Source organism: Trachemys scripta, chromosome 7 (assembly GCF_013100865.1).
Source record: "Trachemys scripta elegans isolate TJP31775 chromosome 7, CAS_Tse_1.0, whole genome shotgun sequence".
NCBI classification, from domain to species: domain Eukaryota; kingdom Metazoa; phylum Chordata; order Testudines; family Emydidae; genus Trachemys; species Trachemys scripta.
In genome coordinates, this window is record NC_048304.1 from 52,787,319 (window position 1) to 52,804,783 (window position 17,465).

Consider the following 17,465-nt stretch of genomic DNA (forward strand, 5'->3'; position numbering starts at 1 on the left):
ATCTTTGTGTATTATATTTGGGTCCTCCTCCGTATTGGCAATACCTCCCAGCTTTGTGTCATCCGCAAATTTTATTAGCACACTCCCACCTTGTGCATCAAGATCAGTAATAGAAATGTTAATAAGATTGGTCCCAAAATTGATCCCTGAGGAACTCCACTAGTAACCTCCCTCCAGCCTGACAGTTCACCTTTCAGTATGACCCATTGTAGTCTCTCCTTTAACCAGTTCCTTACCCACCTTTCAATTCTTGTGTTAATCTGCATCTTCTCCAATTTAACTAGTAATTCCCCATATAGAACTGTATCGAATGCCTTACCAAAATCCAGGTAGATTAGATCTACTGTATTTTCTTTGTCTAAAAAACCAGTTATATTTCTCAAAGAAAGATCAGATAGATCTGGAATGATCTACCATATTATAAAACTATGATATATTTTATCCCAATTACCCTTTATCTCTTTGTGCTTTACTACGTTCTCTTTCAAAATTCATTCCAAGATCTTGCATATAGTTGAGATCAAACTAACAGGCCTCTAGTTTCCCAGATCACTTTTTTCCTCTTTCTTAAAAGTAGGTTCTATATTAGCAATTCTGCAGTCATAGGGTATGACCCCCAAATTTATGGATTCATTAAAATTCCCCCTTTTCTACCCAACCTGGGGCTGATGGAGATTCCTGGTAGGAGGAACACATACACTTCCATGACTCATAATTCAAATGAGTTGATAGAAAGATCAAAGAGATTCACCACAAAGAATGGTGAGATTTAAAAAGCAAAAGCAAGCAGCTTGCCTGGTGGACCATGGTGACACAAATGGTTCAAGCAGCCTTAAAGTTCACTACATGGGAATTAATAAAAGCATTAAAGAAAATATATATATTTTGTCAGCCTTAGAGAAGGTTTTAATGGTGTTTGTCTTCTTTGTGGATTCTCTGATGATAAATAAGGGCTGAGCTCTGATGGAAGTTTTTCCCACACTAAGAACATCTCTAGGATCTCTCGCCTGTATGGATTCTCTGATGTGCAGTAAGGGCTGAGCTTTGACGGAAGTTTTTCCCGCACTCACAGCATTCATAGGGTCTCTCACCTGTGTGAATTCTCTGATGTCTAATAAGGGCTGAGAGCTGACGGAAGTTTTTCCCGCATTCACAGCATTCATAGGGTCGCTCTCCTGTGTGGATTCTCTGGTGTGTAATAAGGTGTGAGCGCCGAGAGAAGGTTTTCCTGCACTCACAACATTCATAGGGTCTCTCTCCTGTGTGGATTCTCTGATGTGCAACAAGGTCTGAGCGGTAACTGAAGCTTTTCCTGCACTCACAGCATTCATAGGGTCTTTCTCCTGTGTGGATTCTCTGATGTGTAATAAGCGATGAGCTTTGACTGAAGCTTTTCCCACACTCACAGCATTCATAGGGTCTCTCGCCTGTGTGGATGCTCTGATGTGTAATAAGAGTTGAGCTCCGACTGAAGCTTTTCCCACACTTATGGCATTCATAGGGTCTTTCTCCCGTGTGGATTCTCTGATGTGTGACAAGGGCTGAGCTCTGAGTGAAGCTTTTCCCACACTCACAGCATTCATAGGGTCTCTCTCCTGTGTGGACCCTCTCATGTCTAATAAGGGTTGAGCTGTCAGTGAAGCTTTTGCCACATTCACAGCATTCATAGGGCCTGTCTCCTGTGTGGATTCGCTGATGTATAATAAGGTGTGAGCTCAGAGTGAAGCTTTTCCCACACACACAGCATTTATAGGGCCTGGCTCCTGTGTGGATTCTCTCATGTTTAGTAAGGTGTGAGTGGCTACTGAAACTTTTCCCACACACAGCACATGTGTTGTTTCTGTCTCCCAGGGAGATTCTCTTCTGGGCTCTGATTTCCTTGTGGTCTTTGTAAACTCTCCGATAACTAATGGAGTTACCCATTTCTCCCCCTGGCTGGGTTCCCTGCTGCCTCTCTGGTCTGTGCTGACTCTTACAGGCTTTTCCCTGCTCATGACTCCTGGACACAATCAACTGGGATCTTTGCACTAATGCCCCATGCAGTTCCACTTGCTCAGCATCTTCTGGCTGAGGATTCGGCTCCTTGTTCTCATTTACCATCCCCTCACCTGCCAGGACAGAGAGAGAAACCTTAGAAACAGGGATGGAAAAGGGGAGCACAAACCAAAGTAAGTGCTGAGGAGAAAGGGGGAAAAAATCAGGCCCTGTACTTCCCCAAACTCTGCCTCATAAGGGAGAAAGGAGGGGATCAAAACTGCCTTTGCATCTCATCCAAACAGGGGAAGGGAGGTTAGGGAGGGAGATTCTGCCAGGAGTCAGTCAGGACACCTAGGAAGCCATGAGTGATATCTGCCCTGAGGATACAGCACCTGATAGGGACAATTCTGAACTCGGAGAGCTCACAAGGTTTTTGTACATAATCCCAACTTCTTTTAGGCGCTGACACTTTTTGAGTTGATTTCATGATTCCTCACCTGTGCAGGCACTTTTTGGGATCTCTCTTTCTTCAGAGCCATGGAGATCTGAGACCCATGGCTCATCCCTTTGTTCCAGCTGGGAGATCACATCGAATTTGGAAACTGGAAACCCTGCTTGGGGGGAAGAAAACCAGGAAGATCAGCTTAAGTCATGGAGAAAAAAAGTTCTGTTATTTTAACACCAGCCCATTTAAAGCAATAAGATGTCAGGATGAGTTCCACCAATTCTCAAAGGTGCAGGTGACTCTGTTTATGAGAGATTTAGCTAGCCCCATCTCTGCTGGGAACACACACAGACAGATACTCATGGACAAGAGGGCTCCTAAAACACAGAGATGATAACTCCATGTCCCAGAAGGCAAAGACTCTAGTCACCCTGAAACTGCTTCTTGCTAACAGAGAGAGGCCCAAAGACAATGAAAGGTCATAGGGAAACTGGGACCAGTAAGAATGGGCTGGCAGGGTTCAACGTAGTATGGAATAGGATGGAGTGGGGGACGCCACCAAATGCAGCAGCTCAGGATATATGAAAAGTCTCATGTGGAGAAGTCTGGGGAATTAGATGCTAAGCTCAGGATGCTCATTCCTCTGGAAAAGGAGACTGTGAATAAAAGCATAAGACCACATGACCTTGGGAAGGACTGACTAAACGACTCAAGGACCCTGAAAGGAAGAGAGATTGTGGCTGATGCAGATGGGGAGGAGGGGAGTGAGATTCTCTGATTTCTTAGAAGTTTCAGTGCAAACCTGTGACATCACCAAGAAAGTGCCCATTTGTGTCAGGGGAAGAACTTGTCCTGCTTGTGCTTTCACTCCTGTGTCAGGAAATAGGCAGAGACACTGGTGAACATTTCACTGGCATTTTCTTATCTACTGAAGGCACCCGTCACGGGATGACGATGACACAGATATGGCAGCCTGGAACTGGTTGACACTGCGCACCACTCTTGGTGATAGCCACTGGTGCTCGCTATGCAGACAGGTGCTTCTGGAGCAGGGCCACATGCACAGATTGGTGGGATCACATCATCATGCAGACCCGCAAAGACCAGCAGTGGGTTCAGCACTTTTGCATGAAGAAAGCTACATTGCTGGAGCTTTGTGAGTAACTAGCCCCGACCCTCCAGCATCAGGTCACATGCATGAGGATGACCATGGGCCGGGCCACCCAGCCCTGGTGCTGTCCAATGAGTTCCTGGTCTGCAGGAACCATGGAGGGGATTCAGGACATGGTGCGGGTGGGAGCAGGAGCCTGAACTCTCCCAGCCATGACCTCAAGCAGCCTCTCTAACACGTCTTTCTGCTGCTTTCTATCTTCCTCCTTCAGGTGACGTTTCCACTCCAGAGATTGCACTGTAAGTCTCTCCTTGCATGCTGCACTTCTCCTCATGCTCGGCAGCCTGCTTTTTGCCTTTCCATGTGCCACGAATCCTTTCCCCTTCGGTATTGTTCCTCCTTGTTGGCCCTGTCCAGGATGTCCATCATAAGCTCATCAGACATGCTTTCTCTGTGACTGCGCCATGACACTTTGACATGGAGCCCTTGTTGCCAAGAAGGCTAGCGGCATATTGGGCTGCAATAGTAGGAGCATTGCCAGCAGATTGAGGGAAGTGATTATTCCCCTATATTCGGCACTGGTGAGGCCACATCTGGAGTATTGTGTCCAGTTTTGGGCCCCCCACTACAGAAAGGATGTGGAAAAATTGGAGCGAGTCCAGCGGAGGGCAACAAAAATGATTAGAGGGTTGGAGCACATGACTTATGAGGAGCAGCTGAGGGAACTGGGCTAATTTAGTCTGCAGAAGAGCAGAGTGAGGGGGGATTTGATAGCAGCCTTCAACTACCTGAAAGTTCCAAAGAGGATGGAGCTCGGCTGTTCTCAGTGGTGGCAAATGACAGAACAAGGAGCAATGGTCTCAAGTTGCAGTGGGGGAGGTTTAGGTTGGATATTAGGAAACACTATTTCGCTAGGAGGGTGATGAAGCTCTGGAATGTGTTACCTAGGGACGTGGTGAAATCTCCATCCTTAGGAAATTTTTAAGGCCTGGCTTGACAAAGCCCTGGCTGGGATGATTTAGTTGGGATTGGTCCTGCTTTGAGCAGCGGATTGGACTAGATGACCTCCTGAGTTCTCTTCCAACCCTAATCTTCTGAGTCTATGATTCTATCCCAGGCTTCTACTGGACTGGGGTTCAGCTACAAAGGTGGACAGGCATGAGAAGAGACATCAAACAGTTCATTATTGTCTCAGAAAAGGTTCAGTGCATCTCCAGAAAAAAGCACCCGTGGAATGTCAAGGCTGAAAAAATGATACTTTGTAAAACTCAGATTCAGTATATTCTCAGACCTTCCAGTTCTCTACACCTGAGAAGACACAGAAAACAGCTGTTGGAATCTGGGAGAGGGATCCTGACCTGAAGAGTTTGGTCAGTAACACCGCTGGAAGCATGTGATGAGAAACTTTGCTCCAATCTAATATAGTTTGATAAGTTAAAACACTTTCTAGTGCCTATCTTTATTTTTCTTGTAACCATTTCCTGCCCCCACTCCACCCCTTCCTGCCCCCTCCCCTGAGCCACCGTGCCCTCACTCCTCCTCCTCCCCCCCAGAGCCACCTGCATGTCATGAAACAGCTGATCGGGTGGGTGCAGGGAGGGAGGGGGAGGCACTGATCAGAGGTACTGCTGGTGGGTGGGAGGCACTGGGAGCTGATGAGGGGCTGCTGATGTATTACTGTGGCTCTTTGGCAATGTACATTGGTAAATTCTGGCTCCTTCTCAGGCTCAGGTTGGCCACCCTTGCTTTAAAGGACTAATGGACTTAATATAATATAATTGGACTTCCCAGGTTCAGGCTGGGCTATACAGGACATACATTTCTGGGGGGAAATCTGGGACTGGGAGTGTGATGGGGTCACCCTGCAGTACAACCATGGCTGATGAGAGCTGGGGTATGACTGGCAGGCTGCAGTTCCACAAACACATGCGTGACCAGCATGCTGGTGGCTGTTTGTGAGCAGTCTAGGTTGGAGGCTACAGCAGCAAGGCATTGCAAGGCACCCCGGGTTACAGGGCAGGGGTAACACAAACCCCAACTGGTCTGGATTGTACCCCAGTATGTCACAAGGAAGTTGGGGGGGGTGGGTGGGAGTTGCTGTGGTTTACTTCCTAGACTTTCTTAGTCCTTTCAAGCATTCCACATTCTGGAGGACACCAAAATCCTGGAGGTTCCTGAATGGCAAAAGGACATTCTATTCCAAGGTACCGGTGACAAGCCAGCTGTGTCTGTCACAGAGGTTTTCAAGCTTATGGTGACTTAGCAACACATTTATGAGTGGAGTTGGCTGGTGTTCTATAGAGGAAGGCCCGGGAAATACACCCTTCCCTGAAATGTGACTACTTATCTGGAGTTCCTCCTATGGGAAAAGTTTGCAACCATCAGCACCTGGGATTGGGTCAAAATTCATGAGGGAATCAACAGGAGGCTGGGTTAGGTTAGTGTCCGCATGGATTACTGCCTTCCTATGGCTTATGATACACCCTGCTCTGAGTACATCTACCCCCCACCCCTTTCCCTGGACTGTCTACAAACTCCCTGCCATATTTTGGAAAGTGAATACACTACATTTCCCCCTTGCCCAGTACAGTTTACAGATGGCTCTTTATGCTGTGGCATGGCCAATCTGTACAGTGTGGCATACTAAAAGGGAAGGCAATATAAGGATCTTACTTTTAACTCTCCAGCGCATCTTTGTAAGAATGTGCAAGTATATAGTAAAAAAATAACGTTAAATGCTTGTTAATCTGTTGTTTGTTCTTCCGAGTCTTATTCTGAATTCCACATGGTGTTGGGGGAGGAGGGGGGAGAGATGCCAAGGCATTGGCATGCATTCTGCCATAAGTAGATACCTGCTGTGATGTTATTGACATGAACTGTGACCATATAGATCATTGTTACAACCAAGGTCCTATAGTGGTACCAAATCTTGTACAAAGGAGGTCAAATAAGGTGTCTATGAGAAGGTTATGATTTGCTGGTTATGATTGTGGTATCTTTTTGTATTTAAAGTTATAATTATTGGCTCTATACTGTCTGTATTTCAAACTTGTGCTATGCATCTGGGTGACAACCCAGACAATTTGGCATCAGCATTGCATAGCCTGCTTGATGGCCCATTAAGGACCATCAGCTATACAACTGACCCATTGAGAGAAGGCAGATTCACCTTATGACTCAGCAAGGCATGCCTACGGAACGCTAATGTTTTTCCATGCCATGTGCTGGGTAGCTTGTGTTTGGAACAAGGGAAGCACAAACCACTTGGCAAAAGGACTATAAAAGGCAGCTGCATGATCTCCATTTTGTCTTCAATCCTGCTTCTTACCTCTGGAGGACCTTTGCTACAAACTGAAGCTCTGAACAAAGGACTGAATGACCCATCCAAGCTATGGATGTACTCCAGACATTTGATTTGAACCTGCAGCTTATTCCATCACTGCTACAAGCCTGAACCAAAAACTTTGCCATTACTGTATGTAATTGATTCCATTTAACCATGTGACGAACTGGGACTGTTCTTACTGTGGTCTGTGAATGCTGACAGGGGAGTGTGGCTAGGATAGTCTGCCTGAAGGCGAATACCTGAGCGTGTAACATGAGAACCCAGGAAGGGGTTGGAGGCCAGGTGACACCTTGGCCCGGGAAACTGAACAAAGGCTGGGGGAGGGGTCGCTGAAGGCAGAGTCTTGGAAGCTGGGTGGTGAGATGGTGGGGAGGCAGAGATTGCTCTGACCTCCCAAGGGGGGCTGGGATGCCCTGGGACCCCAAGATGGACCTAACTGAGGGGGTCCCTGTTGTCTGTGCCTGCAAGACCTGTCTTGGACTGTATTCCTGTCATCCAAATAAACCTTCTGCTTTACTGGCTGGCTGAGAGTCATGGTGAATCGCAGGAAGCCGGGGGTGCAGGGCCCTGAGTTCCCCAATACTCCGTGACAAACCAATTTTAGCTCTCATCTATATTTCTTTTCTTTTTATGAATAAACTTGTAGATTTTAGATTCTAAAGGATTGGCAACAGCATGATTTGTGGGTAAGATCTGACTTGTATAGTGACCTGGGTCTAGGGCTTGGTCCTTTAGGATTGGAATAACCTTTTTTTCCTTTTACTGGGGTATTGGTTTTCATAACCATTCGGCCCCATAAGGAGTGGTGCTGGTGGCGATACAAGGAAACTGGAGTATCTGAGGGAACTGCTTGTATCACTTCTTGTTAGCCAGTGGGGTAAAACCAAAAATCCTCTCTGTTTGGCTGGTTTGGTGTGCCTTAATAGTAAAGGAACTCCAGCCCTTGGGCTGTGACTGTCCTGCTCTAAGCAATTTGTCCTGAATTGAAACTCTTAGTTGTGTCCCGCCAGAGGCAGCTTCGTTACACCTGCAGCTTGTAATAAAAATGAAAATTGCATTTGGTCATAGTCCAGAAATCCCTCCCATTCATACATTAATAACAACCTACATAGAGCCAGAAACTTACCAAGCTCCAGGACGACTTTGGCCTTTTCTGTTTCTGCTGTGAGTTCCACAGCAGACTACTCCTCTGAGTATGGACACAGGACATGCTGCAGCTAGCTGCTCCGGGACTGGTCGGAGCACCAGAGACACTTTGCTAGCCTGATCTGGTGGCTGCTGGCTCCCCTCAGGAGCTCTATGAAATTGAGCATCAGAAGGTTGTCATCCCAGCTGACCAGACTATTGTGAACTTCCGGGGTCTCAGTGCTCAGAAAGCACCCAGCACCTGGTCAAAGTCATTGTAAATGAGACAGGAGGATGGGGAGTTCCCAGAGATGCAGTTCTCTGGCTTTCTGGTAGTTGCTCTTGAGCCTCTTACTCTGCTCCCTGCACTGGTCACTGGTCCATGTAATCCGCAGTGCTGCCAGGTTGTTTGCCATTTCTTGGTGCACATTGTTGTTTTTGATGCTTTTACTGAAGTCCAATGTCTTGCTCACTTCGCCCCAGAGATTCACCAGAATCTGACAGTAGTCCTGTGGCCATGCAGCAGCACGCTGGGCAAAGTGCTCGTCTTGTTGGTGACCACAGCAAAAGCTTTTGTCGCTGGCCAGAATAAAATGGCAGGGTTATAGGATGTGTAGTTGTACTTGAACCAGGGGCGTGCTTCCATTTCCTGGGAGTTGATTGGCTAGTCTTGAGACAGAAAGGCCAAGGAACACTAGCCCATGGGATTGTGGGATAGCATTGCTGGATGCTCAGGATATGAGTTGGGGGACCTGGACTTGAATTGCTTCCACACTGCAAAATGATGGCATTTCTGGGACTTGGGCTCAGAATCACTGCCCTGGCCAGGTCCAAGGGCCCAGGTCCTGTGAGCTTACTGGCCTGGTTCAGATAGAACTGTGTGTAGAAGGAATGGAGGTTGGGCTCGAGTCTGAACCTGAGCTTACACTGCAGTGTAGACATAGCCTCAGCCCTATTTCTGCACACCCCCTGTGACAGAGCTGGAGATGCTCTGTAGTACTGATGAATACTGAACCCTGGCCTGGCTATTGGGATATTGACTGTATTACTATGCTGGTTTAGGTTAATAGGGACACTGCAAGGAAAACAAGCAGGAAAGGAAGAAGAGTGGCTCAAGGTGAGATACCCCTTATTAATTGCTTAAGGGTTGATAAGAGACAATGCCTGAAATATTAGCTTGGAATATTCTACCTCCTGGCTCCAGCCAACTTATAGAACCAGGTTAGCTGAGCAGGGCCAAGGCCTGGAGCCAAGAAGATCAAAAGGACTGGAGCAGTTTAAAAAGGGACATGCTCCCAAAAAGGGGACAGCTGGTTAGGTGATAAAGTGAAAGAGGCAGAAACAGGGACCTCGCTAGGGAGTCAGCAGAAGTTAGACCTGCCTAGGTAGCCATCAGGGGATGGTAAGCCTTTAGGACGGCAGGCATGCATGAAGCCTATTTGTTATTTTAAAATCCTTTTCTCTTATACTTTTTTTCCTCCTGCAAAATCAAACCACAGCAGTGTTTAAGGTGGCTGTTTTGTCACTGTGCACCAGTGACCCTAGACTACGGAACGTGTCACCACTCAGCCTGGCCTGCTGGGTAAACATGGCTGATACACAGGGTATTGCAGCGTAGGGCCCGATCTAGGAGCAAGAGAACAGCAGAATTCCACTCCAGAAGGAAAGGCGGAAGGCCTGACAGCTGAAGGGGAGCACTCAGAGACCAGGAAGGAGACAGCTAGACCTGTCACTCACTAGGACACTCACTCCCCTTCCTCTCACTGCCCTAAGCTCTCCCCCTACCCACCCCCAGTGTCACAACTGGGATGCAGGCAGTCTGAAAAGGACCTAGGGGTTACAGTGGATTAGAAGCTGGATATGAGTTAACAGTGTGCCCTTGTTGCCAAGAAGGCTAACGGCATTTTGGGCTGTATAAGTACGGGTATTGCCAGCAATCGAGGGACATGACCATTCCTCTCCATTCAACATTGATGAGGCCTCATCTGGAATACTGTGTCCAGTTTTGGGCCCCACACTACAAGAAGGATGTGATAAAATCGGAAAGAGTCCAGCGGAGGGCAACAAAAATGATTAGGGAGCTGGAGCACATGACTTATGAGGAGAGGCTGAGGGAACTGTGATTGTTTAGTCTGCAGAAGAGAAGAATGAGGGGGGATTTGATAGCTGCTTTCAACTACCTGAAAAGAGGTTCCAAAGAAGATGGATCTAGACTGTTCTCAGTGGTACCAGATGCCAGAATAAGGAGTAATGATCTCAAGTTGCAGCGGAGGAGGTTTAGGTTGGATATTAGGAAAAAGTTTTTCACTAGGAGAGTGGTGAAGCACTGGAATGGGTTACCTAGGGAGGTGGTGGAATCTCCTTCCTTAGAGATTTTTAAAGTCAGGCTTGACAAAGTCCTGGCTGGGATGATTTAGTTGGGGATTGGTCCTGCTTTGAGCAGACGGTTGGACTAGATGACCTCCTGAGGTCCCTTCCAACCCTGATACTCTATGATTCTATGACCTAGTGGTCAGACCAGGAATCGGGCATCAGACCGGGTCAGATATCAGGAGGTCAGATGCTGAGACAGGCCAGAGGGCAAAACCAGGAGTCAACTGCCAGGAGGCAGCAGGGTCAGTTACCAAGTGATCAGAGTCAGACAGTTGGAGCAGGTATCACAGGGGAAGCAGCCCTCAACAGGGGAAACCCAGCTGCAGGGACAATTTCTTGTGTCCGTGCTTGGGTTAAGTAGAAGATGGGGACTAATCAGGACCCCCAACGTTCTTCCAATCAGCTGGAGTCCTCTGTCAGGGTTCAGCTTCTAGTCTGACAACTGCTAGCAGGTCCCTGGGTGGCAGGTGGAACTTACTAGCTGCTAAGAGCCCAGTGGACCAGCATTCAAGATCTGGGGACAGGAGCACCCGCTTCTTGTGTTCTCTCCTCCCTTCCTATCGCTCACAGCCCTCTTTGGTACCTGTTCCCCCAAGTCTCCTGCTCCCCAACCACTTCCCATCCCAATATCCGTTCTAAATGTTCCTTGCTCCTGCCAAAAAGTGTCCCCTCCCTCCCACTGCTAGCACCCCCCTTTCCTGGAGCACCTGGCATCCACCCTCCTTTTACTCACACCCTCAACCTTCCCAGCTTCTTGAGCTCCTGATCCAACTCCCTCCCACTGCTCCTAGCCCTCCATGGCACCGAATTTCCTACAGGAGCTGATCCAGGGCATCCCCCCGCTGGTCCCAGTCCCAACTCACAAGAGCTCTTTATCCCAAACCTTCCTCTCTCCAGCCTGCCATCAGCTGGACCCTGAAGGAGAATTGTGAGGTAGCTTTCTGGAGGTGTATGGAAAGCTCCTCCCAGCACGAAGCAGATAGTTTGAACATTTAACAAGTGAGTGATGGAGGCTGGCATCCCTGGCGGGTCACAGGTGGGAGCTGGCATCTCATTGCTGAATCAAAAATTATATGTCAGATGCAGCCAAGCTGCGAAAGGACTTACCACTGAAGATAAGCAGCTTATGTTTGAGGGGACAGAGATGGGGGAACCAATGGAGGGATTCAGAGAGAGGGATGCCATTGATTTGCAGAGCATTAGACGCCACAGCCTTTCTACGGTCTCTTTTGGGACTGCTCCCTTTAACGTGCTAGACCCTAAGCTTAGTTCTTGGAGAGTAAGCTCCACTTCTCTGAGTGTGGGCCTGGTGGCAGCACCCCCTTTTCTCACCAGGGCTCTCCAGTGAGTCCAAGAGAGTCCCCTCTCTTTAAGGGGTGATGCAAACAGTAGGTATCTGCAGCAATGCAAGAGAGGCTCTTCACAACAAGCCAGTGTTTATTCGAGAATGCAGTATTGAAGGGCCCCCTCAGGTTAGTCTGAGTCCTAGGTATGTGCAAGAAAATGTTATAAGAGCAAGCTGATTTTGGAAAAAGCTGCTTTGGAGGAGTCTCTGTCTCAAGACCCCTTTGTCAAATAACCCCATCCTTGGGCCACTACCCCTGCTGAGCACCCCCATGAACAGCAGCATATTTCAAGCCAATCCAAATAAGCATGTGGATTTTAGGGCAGTCAGAATGGTCAGCCTTTAAACAGAAAGCAATGCTGAAATTTAACTATAGCAGAGATGGTGCTTCTCTGTAAAGACTTCCTGAGTTAGCATTAATAGTTGTAGCATTTGGAATTTCAGATCACCATGAGCCGAACAGACAAGTCAAAGAGACTGAAATGCACAGGCAGGAAGACCAAGCCTCTGTTCAGAGCCAGAGAGTTTCCAGCAATCTGCTCTCACAGAACTGTCTCAAGGGACATGCTGTGGCCATTGATGCTGAGCTACATCCTTGTGTTTGAGTCCTACGTCTGACAGCTTCTAGACAGTGTGTGTTGGCAGGAGTTCCTTGTGGAAGTTTTGCTCTGATACCAACATTTCTCAATTGAGAGCAATATTTTCAAGTGTTCTATAATCCACAGGCAGGCTTTGACCTGGCCTGCCCTTAAAAGCTTCACCAGCATAGCTATGTCAGTGAGGGGTGTGAAAAATCACATCCCTATCCCACATAGCTCTGGCAGCAAGAGCTCTGGTGTAGACACAGTTATAGTGGCAACAAAGTCCATTTAAAAAAAAACATCAAAGACTTTAAATGTCCATAAATTTCCTTTATGCAGCGTTTAACATTGCCCAGTGCTGCCTCATGCCCTGATGGTGGCTAAACCTTTGAAAACCAGGAAACAGAGTTAAAGTACACACCACCCTTACAATGCATCCTTAACTCTGCCTTCACCCCCTAGCCCTGGAGCTGGCAATAGCCATTAAGAATAGCTCAGTAAAGGTGTAAAGGTTTACAAACTACCAGGGGATGTGAAGAATTCTCCATCTCTTGAAATCACAATATGATGCCTTTCCAGAGGATGATTTACTCAACACAAGGTATTCAGCTCAATAAACTGGTAAGTGGATGTAATTCTATGGCCTGTATTATGCTACAGGTCGGACTAGATGACCTTTGTCCCTTTTGACCATAAAATCTCAGTCTATAACAGATATGAGAAAAGACTGGTGTTGTGTTCCACAGACTGCAATGCCAGCATTGATCTGTATGCACCTCAGCTATGTGCACTGCGCTAGCTGTAATTGAATAGTGCAGGGATTAATTGGAGCAGATTGGCAGAGATGTAACTGTGATATGAAGAGAGGTGCAAATGAACCTTGAGGGACCAAGTCCTCATTTCAGTGCTGAGTGTTATTGACCCAACTTCAAAGGTGCACAAAGTTGTGTTCTCACCATGGGGATTGTCAGCAGTCTGGTGACATACATGCTAATGGTCTCCAGGGCTCAGTGAGGGGAAAGTGAAGGCAATGACTCAGAAGGAATCCCCATGGGGAGAGAAAAGGGGTGGTAATGTTTTGCTAGTCTGAGATGCTTTGTGTGCAGTAGGCTCAGTGTTTAACTGTAGCCGGGGTAGGTAGCTTCTGTCTGCTACAATGGAAATGAACCCAAGTTTTCCCTTAGCAAAGAGAAGATGTTAGACTTTGTGCTATCCTGTTGTGTGTTCTGTTCCCAAAGTGTTCTGTAGCAGGGAGGGCAGAGCGTTAGCATGTGTGTCACTGGCATGTCAGGCCATTGCTGAAACAGGGCAGAGCTAAGGTTGCATTGTGGGAGTGACATGAACTTTAACTCTTCATTTCCCCTTCTAATAGCCATGGGGACAGGAATCCTTACCCAGCGAGGTCACATTCTCATAGTTTTCTTGCATGACGTCTCTGTAGAGGGCTCTCTGAGCAGGGTCCAGCAAAGCCCACTCCTCCTTGGTGAAATACACAGCCACCTCCTTGAAGGTCACCGGCCCCTGAAAGAGCAAGAGCCACCCACTCAGTACCTGCTGCCCCAGAGACAGCCCCCTAGTCGTGGGGGAGCAGGGCCAGGAAAATGGAAGCTCTGGGAGGCACAGTCCCCACAGTCCCACCCCCACCCTGCTCAGAGAAGCCAGGAGGCATCAGAGTGAGGAGGGAAAGAGAGAGCCCCTCGTCCTTCCCAGCAGACAGAGGGGGCAGGGTCTTCACATTCATCACACACCTATTAGCCAGAGGCTGACACAGCCGATGGAGCCCCTGGCAGGGTCAAGGTTCAGTCCCAGGGTAGGAATCCCAACACCCTCCCTATTGCCAGCAGCAGTATGTGAGGGGACAAGTAATCTCCCCTAAGCCGCAGTGGTGGGTACTCCCTTCGTATCTCATCGCAGACTCTGGCTGGCAGCTCCAGCACTGGGAGCTTGATAAGTTTTCCCAGCCCTGTCCAGGGGGGTTGTTTCCTGTTCTTCAGATCATGGATTTTCTATCCCAACGCCCATGGGTCTGTTCTTGGAATCTAGGCCCAGGTTAAACTAGTTCCAGCAGGTTTGTCACACTCTGTCCTCCCCCAATCTCCATCTTCTATGTTTCCTCCCCACTCCCACCTCCAGAGCAAACTGCCCAGACGCTCCCACCTCCTGTGTATTTACTGCCCCTCTCCCGGAACTCCTCAACAATCCCTACCTGAACTGGCTCCACTGCAGCCATTCCCCTTCCCTGTCCCATGGGAGGCTGAGCCAAGCTGGTGTGAAACAGGGACGCTCCTCTGCAGCCTGTCAGGGCGAGAAGGGCAACTTGGGAGATTTCCAAACAGACTTTGCTTAATTCCACATCACAAGTCCCCCGCCCAGCTTTTTCCCTGCAGACAGATGTTCCAGATTCTGCCATGCTGGGAACAAACTTTAACCCAGCACATCCACAGGCCCTCCACCAGGACTGAACCCACCACCGAGACATGTTTAAACCCTCCCAGTGTGACACCATCTCGGCTAGAAAAGAACTGAACCAAAGGAGGCACTTTGGGGGATTCCCCTGCCATAGCCGCAGGGGAACAGGAGAGGCAGGGACTGGCTGCTCCTCACCTTGCCCACAGGACTGTGAATCTGCAATACACGTGTCAGGGCAGGTGAGAGATCTGGGCCACTCCCTCCCCACGTATTTCTCCCCCTGACCCTGTCAGGCTCTCTCTCCTCTATCCCCTGCCCCCCTCCCTCTGACTGGGACAGCCCCATTCTTGGGGTTTTCCCTCGCCCATGGCTGGATCCGCTCCTGCAATTGCTCCCAAGAGGGACTGTTTGTGTAGAGTCAATGTTACCCCTGTCCCCGAGGTCACTCACCCGCAGTCTTTGGCTCAGGGCTGGGGTGGGCAGAGCCCTGGGCTGCCTCAGGGGGCTGGTTTCCGCTGGAGAAAGCCCCCCTTGGAAGTTGCAGTGCAGGTCTCCCCCAGCACAGGAGAAGTAGCAGCTGCTTAGCCCGGCTCTCTGACCCCAATACAAGCAGCAGCCAGCTCAGCTCTTTGTTCTCCTCGATTGCTGCCTCCTTCCTCCCAGCAGCACCCTCCGCTCCAACCTGCTCTGCTGCTCCAGCCACTTCCTGTGTCCTTCAACACCAGCCCGGGCTGCAGAGCTGCTGAGCCGCGGGCTTGCTCCTGCTGGAAGCCGCCCCGTCTCCGCGCGTCCCAGCAGGAGCCGGTCCAGCTCGCGGGAAGTGACTGGCTCTCCCGGCCAGAGGGGGAAGCGGATATACAGGGAAAGCGGAGAGAGACTGAGAGGACCAGATGGAGAAATAAACGGGAAGGGAGGTTCCCAGCTCTTTTACTGCATCACCCTGGGCTGAGCGTCACAGACCCCCCTGTCGCCCCAGGGATCTCACAGGGGGGTCTGCTTCATGCCAGGCACCGGCCTCGCTGCTGCCGCCCCTCCCCACCCCTGCTTTGTCACCCCTCCATGCGGGCAGGTGTGCAAATTAACGTCTCTGCTTCCAGGGACAGGACCTGTGTCACTTTACTGCGTGGGGAGGCACTAGGGAAACTCACACACTCACGGGCACTGTTCAGATAATAACTAAAGAGCTGTTCAAGAGATTAAAAAAATGAATCGCGATTAATCACTCTGTTAAACAATTACATATTTTTGGATGTTTTCTACATTTTCAAATACATTGATTTCAATTACAACACAGAATACAAAGTGTACAGTGCTCACTTTATTTTTTATTACCAATATTTGCACTGTAAAAAAAACAAAATAAATAATAATATTTTTCAATTCACCTCATACAAATAATGTAGTGCAATTTCTTTATTGTGAAAATTGAACTTACAAATGTAGGCCTTGGCTACACTGGTGCTGTACAGCGCTGCAACTTGCTGCGCTCAGGGGTGTGAAAACGCCCCTCCCCCCCAAGCGCAGCGAGTGCAGCTCTGTAAAGCGCCAATGTAATCAGTGCCTGCAGCGCTGCACGCTTGCTCGCAGCACTGCAAGCTACTCCCCTCGGCAGCGCTGTGAATTGCCAAGTGTAGCCAAGGCCTTAGAGTTATGTACAAAAAAACCTGCACTCAAAAATAAAACAAAGTTCACTCAGATCTACTTCTTGCTCAGCTAATCGCTCATACAAACAAGTTTGTTTACATTTACAGAAGAGAATGCTGCCTGCTTCTTGTTTACAATGTCACCTGAAAGTGAGAATAGGCATTTGTAGCTGGTGTTGCAAGATACTTAAGAGCCAGATGCACTAAAGAGTCATATGTCCCTTCATGCTTCAACCACCATTCCAGAGGACATGCTTTCATGCTGATGATGGGTTCTGCTCGATAACAATCCAAAGCAGTGCAGAATGACCCATGTTCATTTTCATCATCTGAGTCAGATGCCACCAAGAAGATTAATTTTCTTTTTTGGTGGTTCAGGTTCTGTAGTTTCCAGATTGGACTGTTGCTCTTTTAAGACATCTGAAAGCATGCTCCACACTTCGTCCCTCTCAGATTTTGGAAGGCACTTCAGATTCTTAAACCTTGGGTTGAGTGCTGTCGCTAATTTTAGAAATCTCAAAATGATACCTTCTTTGCGTTTTGTCAGATCTGCAGTGAAAATGTTCTTAAAACGAACAACACATGCTGGGTCATCATCTGAGATTGCCATAACACGAAATATATGGCAGAATGCAGGTAAAACAGATCAGGAGACATACAAGTCTCCCCCAAGGAGTTCAGTCACAAATTTAAATTAATGCATTATTTTTTTAATGAGCATCATCGGCATGGAAGCATATCCTCTGGAATGGTGGCCAAAGCACAAAGGGGCATACGAATGTTTAGCAAACCTGGAACGTAAATACCTAGCAATGCCATTGTGCCATGTGAACACCTGTTCTCATTTTCAGGTGACATTGTAAATAAGAAGCGGGCAGCACAATCTCCCATAAATGTAAACAAACTTAGACTCATAGACTCTAAGGTCAGAAGGGACCATTATGATCATCTAGTCTGACCTCCCGCATGATGCGGGCCACAAAAGCTGACCCACCCACTCCTGGAATAATTGTTTGTCTTAGTGATTGGCTGAACAAGAAGTAGGACTGAGTGGACTTGTAGGCTCTGAAGTTTTTATATTTTGTTTTTGTGTGCAGTTATGTAATAAAA

At 48.3% G+C, this 17,465-nt stretch overlaps 1 protein-coding gene across 1 annotated transcript; it reads right to left on the reverse strand.

Moving 5' to 3' along the window:
• Positions 1-875: 875 nt before the first annotated feature.
• Positions 876-15,594, reverse strand: LOC117880271 (zinc finger protein 879-like). Its single transcript, XM_034776282.1, has 5 exons — positions 15,163-15,594; positions 14,510-14,598; positions 13,698-13,824; positions 2,475-2,588; positions 876-2,108 (listed from the first exon to the last, which is right to left on the reverse strand). Exons 2-5 carry the CDS (start codon positions 14,549-14,551, stop codon positions 994-996), a joined length of 1,398 nt encoding a protein of 465 aa, XP_034632173.1. The 5' UTR covers positions 14,552-14,598; positions 15,163-15,594; the 3' UTR covers positions 876-993.
• Positions 15,595-17,465: the final 1,871 nt, after the last annotated feature.

Excerpts from the sequence above, each read along its gene's own strand:
- LOC117880271 (XM_034776282.1), bottom strand. The coding sequence starts at position 14,551 with ATGGGACAGGGAAGGGGAATGGCTGCAGTGGAGCCAGTTCAG. Across the intron at positions 2,589-13,697 it reads TGAGAATGTGACCTCGCTGG|GGTTTCCAGTTTCCAAATTC; the intron begins GTAAGGATTCCT and ends CCCCCCAAGCAG. Across the intron at positions 2,109-2,474 it reads CCCAAAAAGTGCCTGCACAG|GTGAGGGGATGGTAAATGAG; the intron begins GTGAGGAATCAT and ends CTGTCCTGGCAG.